The following is a 16,274-nucleotide window of genomic DNA, read 5'->3' on the forward strand; positions in this document are numbered from 1 at the left end:
AAATCTTTGTTTGGGAAATTAGAAGGATCTAAAAATCAATCAGGGCATTCTTTATAGAGCATTTATTTTTAGTTTCTGCAAAAACAAGTGAGAGAGCAACTTCTTCTGTTAGTGCAGAAATTTTATTTCCTTCATTCTTTCTCTGCTGTAAAATAATGTTTTTCTTCATTACAAATAATTTTTTTCTATTGATGTTTCTCTTTAAAATAAGATGAATTGAAACTATAATGTTATAACATTTCGTTTGCTACATACAACTTGGTTTATAAACTGTACCATTTATTAATATAAGATTGCGATGAACCCTTGTTTCTTACAAAATTTTGTGTAAGAATTAAATTTACTTGCATAAAATAAAATCTTTAATTTATGGTATATTTGTAACTACTAAGCGCTTGAAGAGGTTGGAGCATAATTAGTCTTTCTATCTTCAATTGGATCATAAATAAGTAGGGGCATTGCTATTGACTTAAAATAAATAATGTTCTTATATTATATTGAGCACTATACTTGATACAAATCGTCTGAAGCTTTTCTTTAAGTACATCCTATTTTTAACTGCTACTTGTAAAAGTCATTTTCAGGTTTTGGTAACTGTAAATAAATTTTCACTTTTCAATTAAATTAATTGCTTTTTTCATGATGTTGCATCAATATATTTTATTGTTTTTTTTTAGTTTCAGATCCTGTTAAAGGAGATTTTTTTATCAAAAGCTTTGCAAAAGAGACAAAGACTGTGATTCAGTCATCGTATTCTGTATCAGAAGTTCCAGAAAAACTGTCCAAATCACCTGTGTCAAGTCCCATCAAAAGTGGCTCTCCTGTAAGGACTCAATATGCCCCAAGTCCGCCCTCCCCACCTGTCAATGCCCATCCACCATTGTGTACGCCATTTGGAAGTGCTCCTAACACATACAATAGGAGACCATCCTTTCCCGGAGAAAGAGACTCTCAAACTGTAAATAAACCTTGTGAAAAGGCGACTGCAATCAGATGGCCTGGTTACCCACCAGAGGCTGTCTCAATTGTGAGACCTACCACATTTGTGCCTGAAAAAGATGTCCTTATGCACCGAATAGCAATGTATCCAGAACAGTTGAAGCCTAAATCGGTTTCAGTGACGTCTGATTATGTGCCAGAACAAAGAGATAAGCCAGCTGGTTTGGATGTTGATGATTTTTTGCCAGTAAGTGTGTGTCACACTGGTGTACTGTATTTTCTTGCATTTTATTATCTGTTAAAAAGTAAAATTAATATGGTGCGGATTATATGCTACTGCGAATTATCTGTGTTTTTTTGTTTTCTCAACACCAACTCATTGAACCTAAATTTACAGCAGGATTCACCAATACAGACCATTGTTTATTTTACATAGCTTGAAATTTTCTCTTACGCAATTAATTCTGTTGTGTAAAATAAGCAACCCATACAGTCAAGGAAGAAACCTTTGTTTGCACAATATTAGACTGTTTGCTTCTTTGTCTTTTAGTAACTTGCCTACTAAAATCACGATTTCAGGAGGAAATCATTATTTTTTAGATTAATTTTTATTATACCTTAAAAAGTATCACTTCTTTACATTTTTTTTTTTTTTTTTTTTGAAGTTGCTAAAATTATATGTTAAATCAGAACAACTGCGTTTTTTTACATCGTATGTTCCGTGGATTATACAAAGATGTTTTTTCTTCAAGCAAATTTTAGGACCTGCAAATTATATGCTGCCGTAATATGTAGGGAAATGTGGTATTTAAGTTTATCATGTAATGAAAAATAATTTGAATTTCTTAAATACTCTGTATTTTTAATTGGTGTATAATTTTTTTTAATTGGTTTGTAGTAAAGTTACCATTTTTTTAATGCCTAGTTTGAAATAAAAAATATTTTAACTTGCAGAAATCTATGCAGCAGTGCCTTGGCATAAGCCAGTCAGTGCAACCTGAAGTTTCTGAAGCAGAAGCTATGACTATGATATGCCGAGAACACCAACCACTATTGATGGTCTTCGACAGCAGGATGAAAAAGCTTCAGATTATTTTAGCTGTCATGAAGTCAAAAGGACACAAAGTTAGTATTTTAATCAGAAACAGTGCATAAATATTTTTGAATCAGAATGTATAAAATATTTTTAAACAAGAATTTTTCATTAATCTTTAAAATAGAACATCATTGAGTTTTAAATGTAAGGAGAAGAATTAAGAGTATTGCTTCACATTAACAATACCTATTACTAATTTCCTTGTTTATTGGCTATGGTAGAAGTATTGGTACTCTAATAAAACCCGAGATGTATCATCAGGGAATACATTTGCCACAATCATTTTGAATTAACTAGAGCCTGCAAGCTTGGAAAGTAGTTATGTTATTGTCACCAGCCGTGCTCTTTGCTCAATTCTTATATTTATAGTAACAATATGTCCTTGTTCCTTAAAAACCACAACAAAATTTTGCTGTGAATTACTGAGCTAATTATTAATGTGCTATTTTATATATGTGTATATTATATGTGCTATTGATGTTGGTATGATGAATATTGTTCCAGATTAAAAATTAGACACTTATCATTACTCAGAATTGAATAATATAATTGAAGTATACCTTTACGCTTGAAAAGTGATAGAAAAAGTAACGTGAAAAGCACAAATTTGCAGGGAGACTGCATACACATATGTTTTGGGGTTAAAAGAAACCTCTTTTTCAGTCCAAAAGAAGTGAGCTTATGGATGAAAAGACATCTAACATTTAATTTTTTTTTCCTATCATGATTTTCTGTTTTTTTATAGTTTTCACAGTCTTGTATAAATTTTAATTTCTTGGAATGCTTTAATTTAAGCTAAAATTAGGAGCTTATTCAATTTTTTTTTTTATTTTTCAATAAAGTTGTTTTTATGAAAGTACGGGAGCTAGAAGTCGTGTCTTATGTTTTTACTTTCTTCTATATCTAATATATAGTAAAGTATTGGATTCGTGCAAATTTTCGAATTTTGACAGATTTGAACGTTTTGAGGTGTGCTGAGTCCATTTCGACCATTTTTGGAAAATGTCTGTGTTTGTGTGTGTTACGTATGTGTGTAATCAGTTTGTGATTGCATGAAATCGAACGAAATTTGGTACACATATGTGCCTCTATGTGAACTTGTACCCATTGGTTTCTGGTGCAAATTCCTCCAAGGGGGTGGAGCAATGGGACGTTTCTTGAGTTATGTGTGCCTGCTATTCCCCAGGAAGTAACTGGCGGAATCAAACAAAATTTGGTCTTATGTTGCCCCTAAAAGGTACAGGTGCTGATTCAATTTTGGTGTCAATAGCTCAAACAGAGGTTGAGCTATAGAATGTTTTTTGTCGTCAATTGTGACTGCTGTATCTCAAGAAATAATGAACGGAATCAAACAAAAATTTATCCACAAGTAGCCCTTAGAGGGTATAAGAGCTGATTCTATTTTGGCGTCAACAGCTGAAAAGGGGGTGACGCAATCGAACGTTCTTTTTTTTTCCATTGTGAGTGCCATATCTCAAGAAGTAATGCTACGTTCTGGATGAAGTTTGGAATAAATGTGAATCCATATGTAAACAGGCGTTGGTTCAATTTTGGCAACCAATCGCTCCATGGGGGGAGGGGGATGATTTTTTTTGTGTGAATAAAAATAGCTTTGTAATTGCAACAAAAAGAAAGATAAGTCGTAATAAACTTAAGTCTGCGTAATTTGCGTGATTTTAATTGTTGAAAAATGACAAGAAAATCGCGATGATTTAAACTTTTTAACTGTTGCCATCTTATGTTTATTAACTAGTAATAATGTTTGTAATTATTTTAAGCAAAGCTTTTAAAATAATTTTCAATTTTCATTCTTTGCTATGCGTTTGAGATAAATCGGGAATTGGAATGGTCGTTAAGTTTTGGCATGTGTAATTTTGTTTTTGTTGGGAATATTGCTTCCTCGTCAAGAAAGTTTCTTGATGGCCACAACATACTAGTTTTGCTCTTTGGCCAGACTACAAATTCTAAATGAAAATAGCACTTAATTTTCTCTAGATTTAAACTTGCCTAAACTTGGGAAACATAAAATTCTTGCTAACATCTCTTAAATAAAATTAATTAGTGTCAGGCATACAATCAACAATACAAATGAAGCCAATATCCATCTGACAGTAAAGTTACGTTTAGGTGATAGATTTTTTCTACTTTCTCTTTCTCTGTCCTTTTTTTTTCGTATTTTTGTAAAATTTAGGCACTTTATTCATTTTTATAAAAGAAGTCTTTTCTTGTATGTACCTTCAATGAAAATCTTCATAGTAATGAATAATATAAATATGATCAACCATAAGAACATAACGAAGTTTTACATCAAAGTTTTACTTTCATAAAAAAATTTTTTTAATAATTTTATATTTTTTTCACTGTTTTGTAACTGGTTTATACAGTGTCTATCCTTTATCCTTCACAGCTACTATGGCTTTTTCTTGAAAGTATTTTCTATTTTTATTGAAAAAGATTACTACAGTTTTTCCCCCTCGACCGAAAAAGGGTCATGTACTTCCAGATAAAAGGGAACCTCAATTAATTTTAAAGGACACTTTTTAAAATAAATTATGTGATAGACAAGGTGTTTTCCTCCCTTTTTTTTTGTATACTATATGCGATGATGCTCAACCTTTTTCTACCCGAGGAATGCACCTCATATTAAAATGACTCTCACGGGCCAGAACAGATATAAAATTCAAAATATTTAAGACTAGCTGACCTATGAAAAGCATTCACGCCCGATGAATGAGCACAAAAAAACTCTTTTCAGAAATAATCTACAGTTGGCTCTCTGTTTAACGACTTTCAATGGACCGCAAAAAATCGTCCTTAAGTAGAAAGTGTCCTTAAATAGAATGCTTTCAACACTATGTGGAAAATCTGAGACTGAAAAACCGTCGTTAAATAGAGTGTCGTTAAATAGAGAGCACACTGTATATGACTTTTCTAAATAACATAGGAGTGTGAGGAAGATTAAAGAAAATTTCAAATCAATAATTGTTATCATTGCTTAGTCAGGCGTGAATCTAGAGGGAGGGTGGGGGTCATGACCCCCCTTTGAGTGATCAAATATAGCCTAAATCACTGTTTTTGGGGCTTATATTTCAAAAATTTGTGCCTGACACTATTTTCCCCTCAGAATTGCACTTTGATCCCCCTGATGATGATCCCCTCCAAAACCAGAAGCTGCATCCGCCCTTGTACTTAATACATATTTTATTAAATGCATCTGTTTTTCAGAAACTAATTTCTGAATATTTGGCTCAAGTTTGTGACAATGTCGCTAATTTTGCTTTTCAATTTGTGACATTAAACAGAACAATGGACCTCACATATCAACTTTGTGGGCTGGATGTGGCCCACTGGACATAAATTGGGTACCACTGCTGTATGCATGCAAAACCTAAATATATTCCAATAGTTTTTTTTTTTTTTTTTAATAATAAGAAACTTTTAATGTTTTGTTTTAAAATTTTGCTAAAAACTGGAAAATTTATTTTCAATTCTAATTCTAGTGGATAGGAAAAATGAGCAGGTAATTTTTTAAGGCCAGGTTACCTTTTGAAAAAACGTTTGCTTTATGATGAAGTTTTGTTAAAACTTCAAAGGGACAAGAAAGACACATTGAGAAATGCCAAAAAAAAAAGTGCATGGTGCAATGCTCTCTTAAAAATTCCTGGGAGAAACTTTAGTGCTACAACTCTACAATTGTTGCAGTGAGAAGTGAAGGGATGTAAATTGACAGGTCCAAGTTTTGAAACATGTTTAAAGTTGCGATTCAAAGTATCTTTTCATTGAAAAGTTTTTCTAAATCCTACTGTATAGCAGCCCCTACCAGGGCTATAAGTACCATCTCTTGCCCCAAGGCAGAGGAGAGGTTCACCTACCATTTGTACAGGTTATCTCCAAATTTTTGATTTTGCCACTTGCATCCCTTTGCTTCTCACTGCCTCAATTGTAGCTCTACAGTTGTAGGACTACAAGGAAATATAAAGGTATGTGTGTTGATTAGTATTTACTATGTTAATTTATTTGCTTTCAAATCAAATATACTAAATCTTTGCACAATTGGCCATTGCAAAGTATGAAAAAATATGCAATTTACATGTCTACTTCCTGCATGATGTTTTTTTAATTTTATGAACATTGTATTTTCTTCAACAGATTGCTGCAGATACTGCTGTTAGTATGAACGACCCAGCGATTCTAGTTGACTTCTTATCAATTTTGAATAGGAGATCGTAAGTTCTTTTTCAAGGTTTGATGATAATGTTATGTTAATGCCATGAAATAATGCTAATTTTGTGTTAATGCTAATAATCCTAATTTTGATTTTAAACTATCAAGTTTGGAACATTATCACTAGAAGGCTATATTACACTATAAAGAGTAGTACATAAAAAAAACTTTTGTGCTTAAAATAATTATCTTATGCGATTCCAAGCTATGAACACCTTTGTGATATAGATAGTAAAAAATTATAATGATTGAATTTTTTAAAAATCAAGAATTTGAGCACTTTATGCTTTTTAAAGATGAAACAAAGTAAGCTCTCCGAATTCTTGGGATTCAATAGAAACTTTCTTTTGTATGTTATAATCTAGTTTGTTTTTTTTCCAACTTAGTTTTGTGTGTGTGTGTGTGCTGTGTATTAAAAACAAACCTCCCTCCCTCACTTTCTATATGAATGGAAGGGATAGTGCACTTTAAAAGTTATGATATATATTGTGATTTTGTAGCAGATTTTCTGCGCTTGTTTGCCCCTGCTTTTCTGAGTATGGAATTTTAAAAAATTCTGATTTATATACAAAAACCAACCAAGTAGTGTCAGCAAAGCAGCATTTTGAACCCAAAACAGAAGTGCTTAAAGTCAATATTTTTAAAAAATTTCAGAAATTAAAACGGTTAAAATGCATTTTAGAAGTTAAAAGTATTTATTCCTTTAAACAAATACTTTTAGTATTTAGCATGGAATTTTATCCTCACTGCTAAAATTATTTAATAATGTCTTTATTTGCCTAGGGATTTATGGACGTTGGATTTGTGCCAAGCATTACTACCTTCTCTTCAAGATCTAGTTCAAAGCAAATATGAAACGTATGTACCTTTAACTACTTTAGCAAATGGTACCTTTTATAATTCTCATAGAACTGTATATTGTTTCCTAAACAATGTGTTCGTATTGTACCAATATTTTTAACTTTCTTTCTTTTCATTCTTTTTTTTCTTTTTTCTTTCTTTTTTTGAGCAATCAAATTGTTTATTGTCCTCACTTGACCAAAGTTGACGTTGCTCTGATTTTTCAGATTACCATGATGGCTGTTGTTTTTAATATTTATTTAAAGCGAAATTTTCATTGGCATAGTTCAATTGTCTGCAGTTTGATTTTGTTCATATTTTTTTCAGGGCTTGACTCAAGCAGACTTTGCATAAAAAAAGGCTTTTTTTTGTGTAAAATTATTTTTTTGGGAAAGAAAAAACACTAATATAGGTGAACTTAAGCACCAAAACTCCATATAAGTACAAAATTTCGAGATTACTAATTCCCATCAGTTAAGACTGATAAGAAATAAAAATATACAGGGTGTCTGAAAAGTCCTTGACACATTTAAAAAATTCATAGAGAACCAACAAATTGTCGTATGAATTTGCGGTTTGCACCATAATACTTCACAAGTTCAAGAGTTTTTATGACATCGAAAAAAAATGAAAAGGGGAAAAAAAGAAGAGGAAAAAAGGCATTTCGCATCCAGGGTGTCAGTATATGCTACGCTTGTAATTCTTTGTTTAGCAATTTTATTCCTTTTTGCGTTTTCCCATGTCAAAAAACGATTTAAAAGTTACTTTTAAATGTAGCATGTACTGACACCCTGGCTGCAAAATGCCTTTTTTCTTCTTCTTTTTACCCATTTACATTTTTTTTTTCAATGTCATAAAAACTCTTGAATCTGTAAAATATTATGGTGCAAACTGCAAACTCATAGGACAATTTGTTGATTTTCTATGAATTTTTTAAATGTGTCAAGAACTTTTCGGACACCCTGTATAACATTACATACTGTCAATAATCTTCATGATCAGGGCGGTCCAAAGAGGGTTCGAGCAAGGCATTTGCTCCTGGCACCACAAAATGAGGGAGCACTACAAGGGGCCCCACATTTCGTGTATCATAGATGCACTGTCATAGACACACACAATAGAGAATCATTTTAATGATTCTCTATTTTTCCTAATGCACAAAAATATTCCTCTCTTCCAGTCTCCAAAATATTTGTATCATTGAAGCAGATACAAATTCTGAGAATATAACTGTTTAGAATCAAACAAAAGGCACTTCTTTTCTCTCTAGTTCCCACAAATTTCTTGGAATTCTGCACAAGAAACCAGAAAAAAAGTTTGAGTGGTTCATTGAAAAAAAAAAAAAAAAACTGATGTGGGGGGGGGGGTACCCTCAAAATTTTAAAACTTTGAGTTTCAAAAACGCAGTTTTAGACTTTCTTTGCAGATGTTACTTGGAAAAAAAGTATAGGTATCCTCAGTGAACATTTCTTGAAATTGAAATCTAAAACTGCAATTATAGGCCATGGATAGGCGCAGAGAGCCAAGGTGGGCCCCTCCCGTCCCCTGAAAAAAAGAAGAAAAAACTGAAGAAAAGGAGGAAAAGAAGAAAAAAAGGGAGGAGAAAAGAAAAGGGGAAAAAGAAGAAAAAAAGTTGGGGGAAAAAAAGAAAAACTTAAAACTGCTTACTAGAAAGCAATTAACTCCATTTTAAGTGCCTTAACAGCAAATTTCAAAAGAGTAAATTTTACTTAATTTCCACGTTTTCTCTTATACAGAGTCCCCTCCCCCTTTTTTTTTCTTTCTTTTTATCTTTCCATTTTTTGCGTTTGTGTCACCGGGGCCCTAGTTTCAGATTAGGCTGACATGGCCTCTCGTCGTGCCTGGTCATGTTTTTGACGTTAGGGTAAGTGATAGAGCTCAGGAACTGTCAATATTTTTAAAAAATAGATTGAAATAAATTCCTCCGCCCCCCTGCAAGTTTTCGAAATTGAAGTTTTAAATATGTAATTTTAGACAAACTTTGACAATTTTAAGAAAGGAAGATCTGAAGCGCTTCCCGGGAAATTTTTCAAAACAATAGTACAAAAAAATTAAGCAATGTTTTATATTTAGGGGCTATTCCATTTAAATTTTTTCTAAGAGTCATTTTAAATTGCCCGAATATTTCCTGCAACTCGAGTCTTAACAATGCAATTGTAAGGCCACATTTTGAAATGTTAGAGCCAATAATTTTTCAAAATTAAAGCTCCAAAAAGGCATTTTTTAAGTGGTTTTGATGTTATTGAGTATTTAGGGGTTTTTTCCTAAAACTTACAAAATTTTGATGCAAAAAAATGACATCTTTGTTTTTAACATGTATGAAAGCTGGTATTAAGTTGGTACAGGTAAAATCAAAAAACACTTGAAAAGAATTATTGGATGAGTCCAGAAATTTAATTTTGATGCAATAAACTTCTATAAATACATTTTCTAATTATAATCAACAAAATCAATTTGTGTTCTTAGTTTGATCAATGTGGGTAACTATTTGAGTTTTAATTGTTTTATCTTGTGGTGTAACATTTTACAAGATAAATATTTGGATTTTTAACAGTTCCGTTTTTCGTTTAGTTTTTCGGACATTAATGTATAATAAATATTAGAAACAGATTCATTACTTGGGTATTAATTTGTATTACCCATAGCTCTCTGATTGTTTTGTTCATCTTATATAATTAAAAGCTGAGCAGTTGCACCTATGTATGTATGTCCCAGTTACTTCTCCCAAACGCCAGTAAACTGACCATCGAACCAGGTATCGATTAATTCGTAATTTTCCCATTTTCATGTTTAGCTATTTAACATAATCCTCTGATAATAATTAGCAAAGATATCAATTAAAAACTTAATTATGAAGCTTAGATAACAACATAAAATCCCTATTTTTTGAAGGTTTTCCTCCATTTAAGTTATTATTCAGTGCTTCAACTCAACTTTCCGTGACAATGCTTTTGTTAAAATTCGTAACATAAAGAAAATCATTGAGAAGAAAGATCTGTTGCCATTTTCTTTCTCGAATATGAACAAATAAATTTCTGGGTTGAGGCTTTTCCTGCAATCGATGGGTTTAAACTGTTTTCTTTTTGGTTATTTTTCCGCAATCTGTCGCAAAATTTTACTGTAACATAAAGAAAATCATTGAGAAGAATGATCTATTGCCATTTTCTTTCTCGAATATGAACAAATAAATTTCTGGGTTGAGGCTTTTTTTGTAATCGAGGGGTTTAAACTGTTTTCTTTTTGTTTATTTTTCCGCAATCTGTCTCAAAATTTTACTGATTTTTCTTTTTTTTTGTTTAAGCCTAATTGTTGAACACGCGTCACTTGACATAACTTTTATTTTCGAGGTTCATGCAAAGCCAGGCGACACAGCTAGTTAATGTTTAAAATATTCAAGTATGACGTGCGTTCACTCGTATGATGCAGTGATGTTATAACTAACTTAATTCTTCTGTGTTTATGGGGGGGGAGGGGAGCGCCTGGAAAATTTTGCCCCGGGCATCGTCTGCTCTTTGGACGGCCCTGTTCATGATAAGTGTATTGATGGGTGTCGGTCATAAAATCTTTATCATTGCATCCTAATCACCATTTCTTTTTTATGGATATGCCTTACACTGCCTATTCTCACCAGTCATAATATGGTGGGTGCAAATTTCTTGGCCATTCCAACTCACTGCATTTGTAGAAACAAAGAAATCTAATGAGTAGGATCCTATCTCAATTCATGATTACAGAAAACATAATTTGAATTCAAGACATCAAAACTCAAATAAAAATTTTTACTTTTTTTATGTTAATATTTCAATAAAATGTTGGCAGATTGTAACAAACTGTTGAATTGATGAAAAAAAAAATCTTAAGGATTTATTTATTGCTTTTCTTTCTCCGAAATTTTGCTAATTAATTTTTTAAAGTTAGAAAGTTATTTCATATGCATTGATGCCCTTTTCATTTTACTTGCAGGTACATGTCAGCTGGCTGTTGTTCTGTAAAACTAATACTGCAGAAGTTTGGTGGGCTAATAAAAACCAATATTGATGCTCCTCCTCGCATTGGAGTTGACCTTTGTGGAGAAGAAAGGTATAAAAAATACTATTAATGAGTCATTTTATGTTATATTTATTTATTTATCTTCTTTATTTGAAAACTTAGCCCTTGCCCTCATGTTTTGGCACGATTGTGTCCGTATAGCTACTTGTTAATAAATATTTAGTGCAGAATAGTTTTTTTCTGGCCTTTAATGTCGGCAAACCAAACAATTAAAGCTCTTTTATGTTATGTCGTTTTATTTATTAAGGCTTTGCCTATCTTTTACTGTCATGAAAGTTTTTGTCAAATAAGTATATTTGAGTTCCATTTGTTTGCAAATTGAGCAAACATTTTTGTGAGTATTTTTTTAACCCTAGCTCAGTGTGTATTGCGTTAGTTTGTAAAATTGTCTGTACCATGTGTTGGAAGTAATCAAATTACACTGCAAATTACACCAATTTAGAGTGTATTAACTATCGCTAATGAAAAATTGGTAGAATTATGTTTTGCAAAAGTTTTCGACCCCCTTCTTTTTTTTTTTAGGTATGAAATACTTTTAGATTCACATACATACAATGGGGTTGTTTCCTTCAGTCAAAAGTAGTACTTTTAGTCACTGAAATTGATAGAATAAGGAAAAAAAAAAAAACATGGACCTAGAAAATTCTTCTATTTTCCCAACAGTTATAGTTTAATTTTTTAAAATGTTCGATTTTTCAAACAAGGCGTGGTCTTGATGATGTCACAAATGATGCTTTTTGGCGCATCTTTGTACCGTGTTTCCACGTTATGATAATCAAGCAGCGATTTAAAATTGCGCTCTAAGCTTGCTATCAACCATATTGTTGCCAATACACATGAGTAAAGATGCAAATTAAATATTTTGCTCTGTGAATGGCAACACAGAATGGCATTTGATCATTTGTGATGTCATCGGCAAGGAATGTAAACAATGAAAGCGCACTGATTTAATTAATTTTTAAAAAAATTATTAAACTTAAACAAATTATTTAAAAAATGGTTAGAGCCTATGTTTTTAAACATGTTCTTTCAGAAAAAAATACTTTTAAAATATTGGAACCGACCCCATTGAACTCTGTTGATAAAAGATGCCAAAAATTTACGAATTTATTCGTTTTCACCATTTTTCATAACAATCATAAGTTGAAGAAATGAATGGTCATTTTCAAAATGCGAACCTGCTTTAGCAACACCTAAAGAACTCATTCAAAGAAGAGCGATAATCGGCAGTAATACTTAATGGGGATAGATGGTTTTAATTCCCCTAGCAAACTGGTGGGTAATTTACAATTACAGTAAACTCCTAATTATTCACGTATCATTTAACCATCAGGAATGTGTATTTTTGCAGCAAGAAGCAAACTCCAATGGCTGTTTTTTTTTTTTTTTTTTACAATAGAGTCTTGAAAGTTTGAGGTTCCGCTTAATCCAAGGTGCTTCATTTACATTTTAAATAATATTTTTTAGTAGTTGAAAATTTAATTTTCATTAAAATCTGAAAATGGAAATATTTTGTGTTGTGAAACTTACTAATTCAAACAGTAAATTAATGTACATTGACAAGTTGGTTTCAACAACACTTCTTAAGTGACACGAAATAGTCATAGACTACAAGACGTAAATCAAGAGATGCCCTGGAGATAATAACGTGGTACATGAAACGGGTATTAAATTTGCCACATAGAACGTGTTAAAATCCTAATTGAAGTATCCAATTGTAATGAAAAGAAGAGGTGCACGTGAAATCGAAATCTTCCTAAAACTAACGGTTTTTGTGTAATACAAGATACATACATGGATGCATTTAGATACAGACGTCATGACAAAACTCGTCGAAATGGATTCAGGTGCAGTCGAAATTCCTATTTTGATTGCCTTGCACACATGAATACATACATGTATTGAGAAAAAATTAAGTCAAATTTCGTTTAGACCCAATTAAAAGGAACTCTATGCTGAAATTTGTGTGATAAATTTTTCGGGAAGACAATAGTTCATTTTCTTTATACAAGGAAATAAAAGGTGCTCCTCCTTATGACTTCAGATTAGTGTAAATTTTAAGTCTGGAAGAATTTTGTGGATAATCTGAGTTTTCAGTAATCCAGTATGAGGTGAGCCCTAATTACCTCGGATTTTTGAGACTGCTCTGTACTTACAGTTTTTGTTTCATTTGTTTATTTATTTTTTTTTTTTTTTTTTTACTTCATCGTACATGCCCTTGTTTGGCATTGATATTAAGTTCTGTTGTTAAAAATGCAAAACATGTTTACTGTACTGCACATACTTTCCCTGTACAAAGTTCTATGTTTCAAATCAGCCATGTTTTTGAGAAAGAATAATTTTTACCTTTGTTATCCCTCATTTAGAGTTTTTGTAATTTATCCATGATTTTTACTATCCATGACACTTGTGCCACCCAATTCTGTGGATAATCGGAAGTTTACTGGACAGTTAAACCTATCCGAGTGGCCATCCCATCGTTCGGTGAAAATGTGGCCGTATAGAGGGGGGCTGATCTTACGAGTTTTCATTATTGAACTCGAACTATACTACTAATGCTATAAGTCAACACATCACTTTTAAAATGACTTTTTAAAAAAAATAAAGAAAATAAATGTTTTATTCCATGATTTCTCCTTTTAAGAAAAAATTATTCAATTTGTATTTGTTTACAGAAACTACGTTTTCTTTTTCAAATTTACGTTTAACTTGTTAAAGCAAACCCCGAATTGAATCATCAGCTATGGCTTTTGAATTAGCGATGATATCAAATTGCCCTCAAAATTTGCTGTGTTAAAAACTGCTTTTGTTTATCGCAACAAATATTAAAAGCTTCATTATCTAAATGCAAAATACCGCCTAAAAGTCAGAAATTTTTTTTTTAAAAATCATCAATCATTAAATGAAAAAAATAACAAAATTTAAATATTTTCCCTAAAACTAAAATTATTGTGTTCCTTTTTTTCCATATAATATTGCGTTTTGTGTAAAACTAGTCAAGTTTAACAAAATTATTTTGAATTGATTCAACTTGATTTTTACTTTAACCTTTTCATTTCAGAGTTACTAAATGCAAGGATTGCTATGAACAACTTCTAGCTATACAGTCTTTCATTTTAAAACGACAAACAATGCAAGGCAAACTAGGCCAATCTTTTCGAGAACTTCTTAGCATGATGTGTTCAGAGTTCAACAGAATGTGATGTTCATGTTTATAGAAGATAATTTATTATAAGATTGACAAAAAAAAAAAAAAAAAAAAAAAGAATTCATACCGTGTGATACTGATGTGGCCTTTCATCATTTGTGAAGACTGAACATATGCCTTATATTAAACATTCCATGTGCCATTTTTATTTTCTTCATAGGGTTCTCCTTTCTGGAAAAGGCGAAGCTGTCGACTAGAGTGGTGCATATGTAAATACAACTTTAATGATTCTTGTTAATGAATACTTATACTTTTCAATGTTCAAAATTAAAAAAATAATAATAAATAGTTTTGCAGTTTTTTTACTAATATGTATGACAGCAAGCAGCATTTTAAAAATACAATCAATGAATTTCTAAGATTTTGAACTGCCTCATCTCTTTTTTTCCCATTGTAGCTAATTGCAATGTTATTTTCTTTTGTGTATTTTGTTCAGTGGAATTTTTACGTTTAAAAAAACGAAATCAAATAACCCATGAAAGAATTTTCATACAAAAAAAAACATGTATTGAGTTTACTGAGTGTCATTGCTAAAGTTGCAGTTTATAGTTTAAGAGAAAGTTAATGTGTTATTTTGGATAGGCCAAAAAAAAAGGCTGAAACATAACTACTAAAAAGCACTGCTAAACAAAATGTAAAAATTTAAGTTACACAAATTTCTGTTCTATGAAAACCTAGTTCTGAGTTCTAAAATGCTTTCTTGTTTCAAGTGTTAATGTTATAAATGTTAAAAATATTGAGTAAAAATATGACAACGTGTATATATGTACAAGTACAGTAAAACCTGTAAAGTTGACCGCCCTTGTAAGTTGACCGCTATTTTCAGGCACAGAATTAGAGCTATGTGACATAATTCAACCTCTATAAGTTGACCACCTGTTTAAGTTGACCACTTAAATAGTGCACCTCAAGTGGTCAACTTACGGAGATTTCACTGTAAAAGCATTTAAAAAGTTTAAAAATGTGCTTAAAAGAGTGATGGAACAACCAAGTGAGACAACAGACAAGTGAACATGTCCACTTGTCCATTGTTGGACCTGGTTGTTCCATCGCTCTTTCTATGCACTGAAGAAGGGGTTTCATTTTATAACCCCGAAACAGCTATTTGCAGAGTTTTTAAACTCTTTTTAAATGCCTTTATTTGTACATATATACATGTCGTCATATTTTTACTCATTTCATTGTAAAGTTTTCGACTGCTTCTTTTACATGTTCAATGCAAATAAATTAAATTCATTTATTTTAATTTTCTTAGATTTTTTTTTCTTTTGAACTCGTGTATGTCCCCCCCCCCCCCTTGCAAGGAGATTCTTTTGCTAAGAGCTTACCAATCATGATGAAAGAAAACCCAGATTTTTTTTTTGACCTCCCCCCCCCCCCCCTCCTACATTAATGCTATCAGGGGCCAATCTTTCAGAGTGCAAATTATATGTTTCCTTGCCAAAAGTTTGATATTTTAGTCATTTGTTATGAATTTTTTTTCTTATTTTCAACAAACTAGGATGTCCAGAGTGATTTGTCAGCTGGTCGCCATCCTTTCAAATTGCTTTGGGGGAGGAGAAAGAGGGATGTAAAGTCAACCTATATTATATACAGTAGAGTCTCCAAAATCCAAGTCTTGAAAGTTTGAGGTTCTGCTTAATTTATGGTGCTTACTTAATACATTCAGTAACATTTTTTAGATCAAAAAAAAAAAAAAATTCATTGAAATCTGAAAATAAAAATATTTTTCTATTGTTAAACAAGTTTAACTACATGCAGCAAATAATAAAAAATGCATTGAGAGGTTGGTGTCAACATTCTTCCCAAAATGTGGATTAAAAGATACCTTGGGGATAATAATTTGGTACGTAAAATTTACATTAATGTCACAAAGAACGTGTAAACATGCCCTTT

The 16,274-nt window shown here is 31.7% G+C and overlaps 1 protein-coding gene across 1 annotated transcript in view; it reads left to right on the top strand.

Annotated features, from left to right (window-relative positions):
* Positions 1 to 15,566, top strand: part of LOC129224076 (katanin p80 WD40 repeat-containing subunit B1-like) — a 128,229-nt gene extending 112,663 nt beyond the window's left edge. The window contains exons 14-19 of the mRNA XM_054858477.1: positions 678 to 1,186; positions 1,894 to 2,064; positions 6,185 to 6,261; positions 7,043 to 7,117; positions 11,084 to 11,200; positions 14,232 to 15,566. Of these exons, the coding sequence (XP_054714452.1) occupies positions 678 to 1,186; positions 1,894 to 2,064; positions 6,185 to 6,261; positions 7,043 to 7,117; positions 11,084 to 11,200; positions 14,232 to 14,373 (1,091 nt within the window). The 3' untranslated portion in view covers positions 14,374 to 15,566. The remainder of the gene's footprint in view (positions 1 to 677; positions 1,187 to 1,893; positions 2,065 to 6,184; positions 6,262 to 7,042; positions 7,118 to 11,083; positions 11,201 to 14,231) is intronic.
* The last annotated feature ends 708 nt before the right edge of the window (positions 15,567 to 16,274 follow it).

This window comes from Uloborus diversus, chromosome 6, assembly GCF_026930045.1.
Source record: "Uloborus diversus isolate 005 chromosome 6, Udiv.v.3.1, whole genome shotgun sequence".
NCBI classification, from domain to species: Eukaryota; Metazoa; Arthropoda; class Arachnida; order Araneae; family Uloboridae; genus Uloborus; species Uloborus diversus.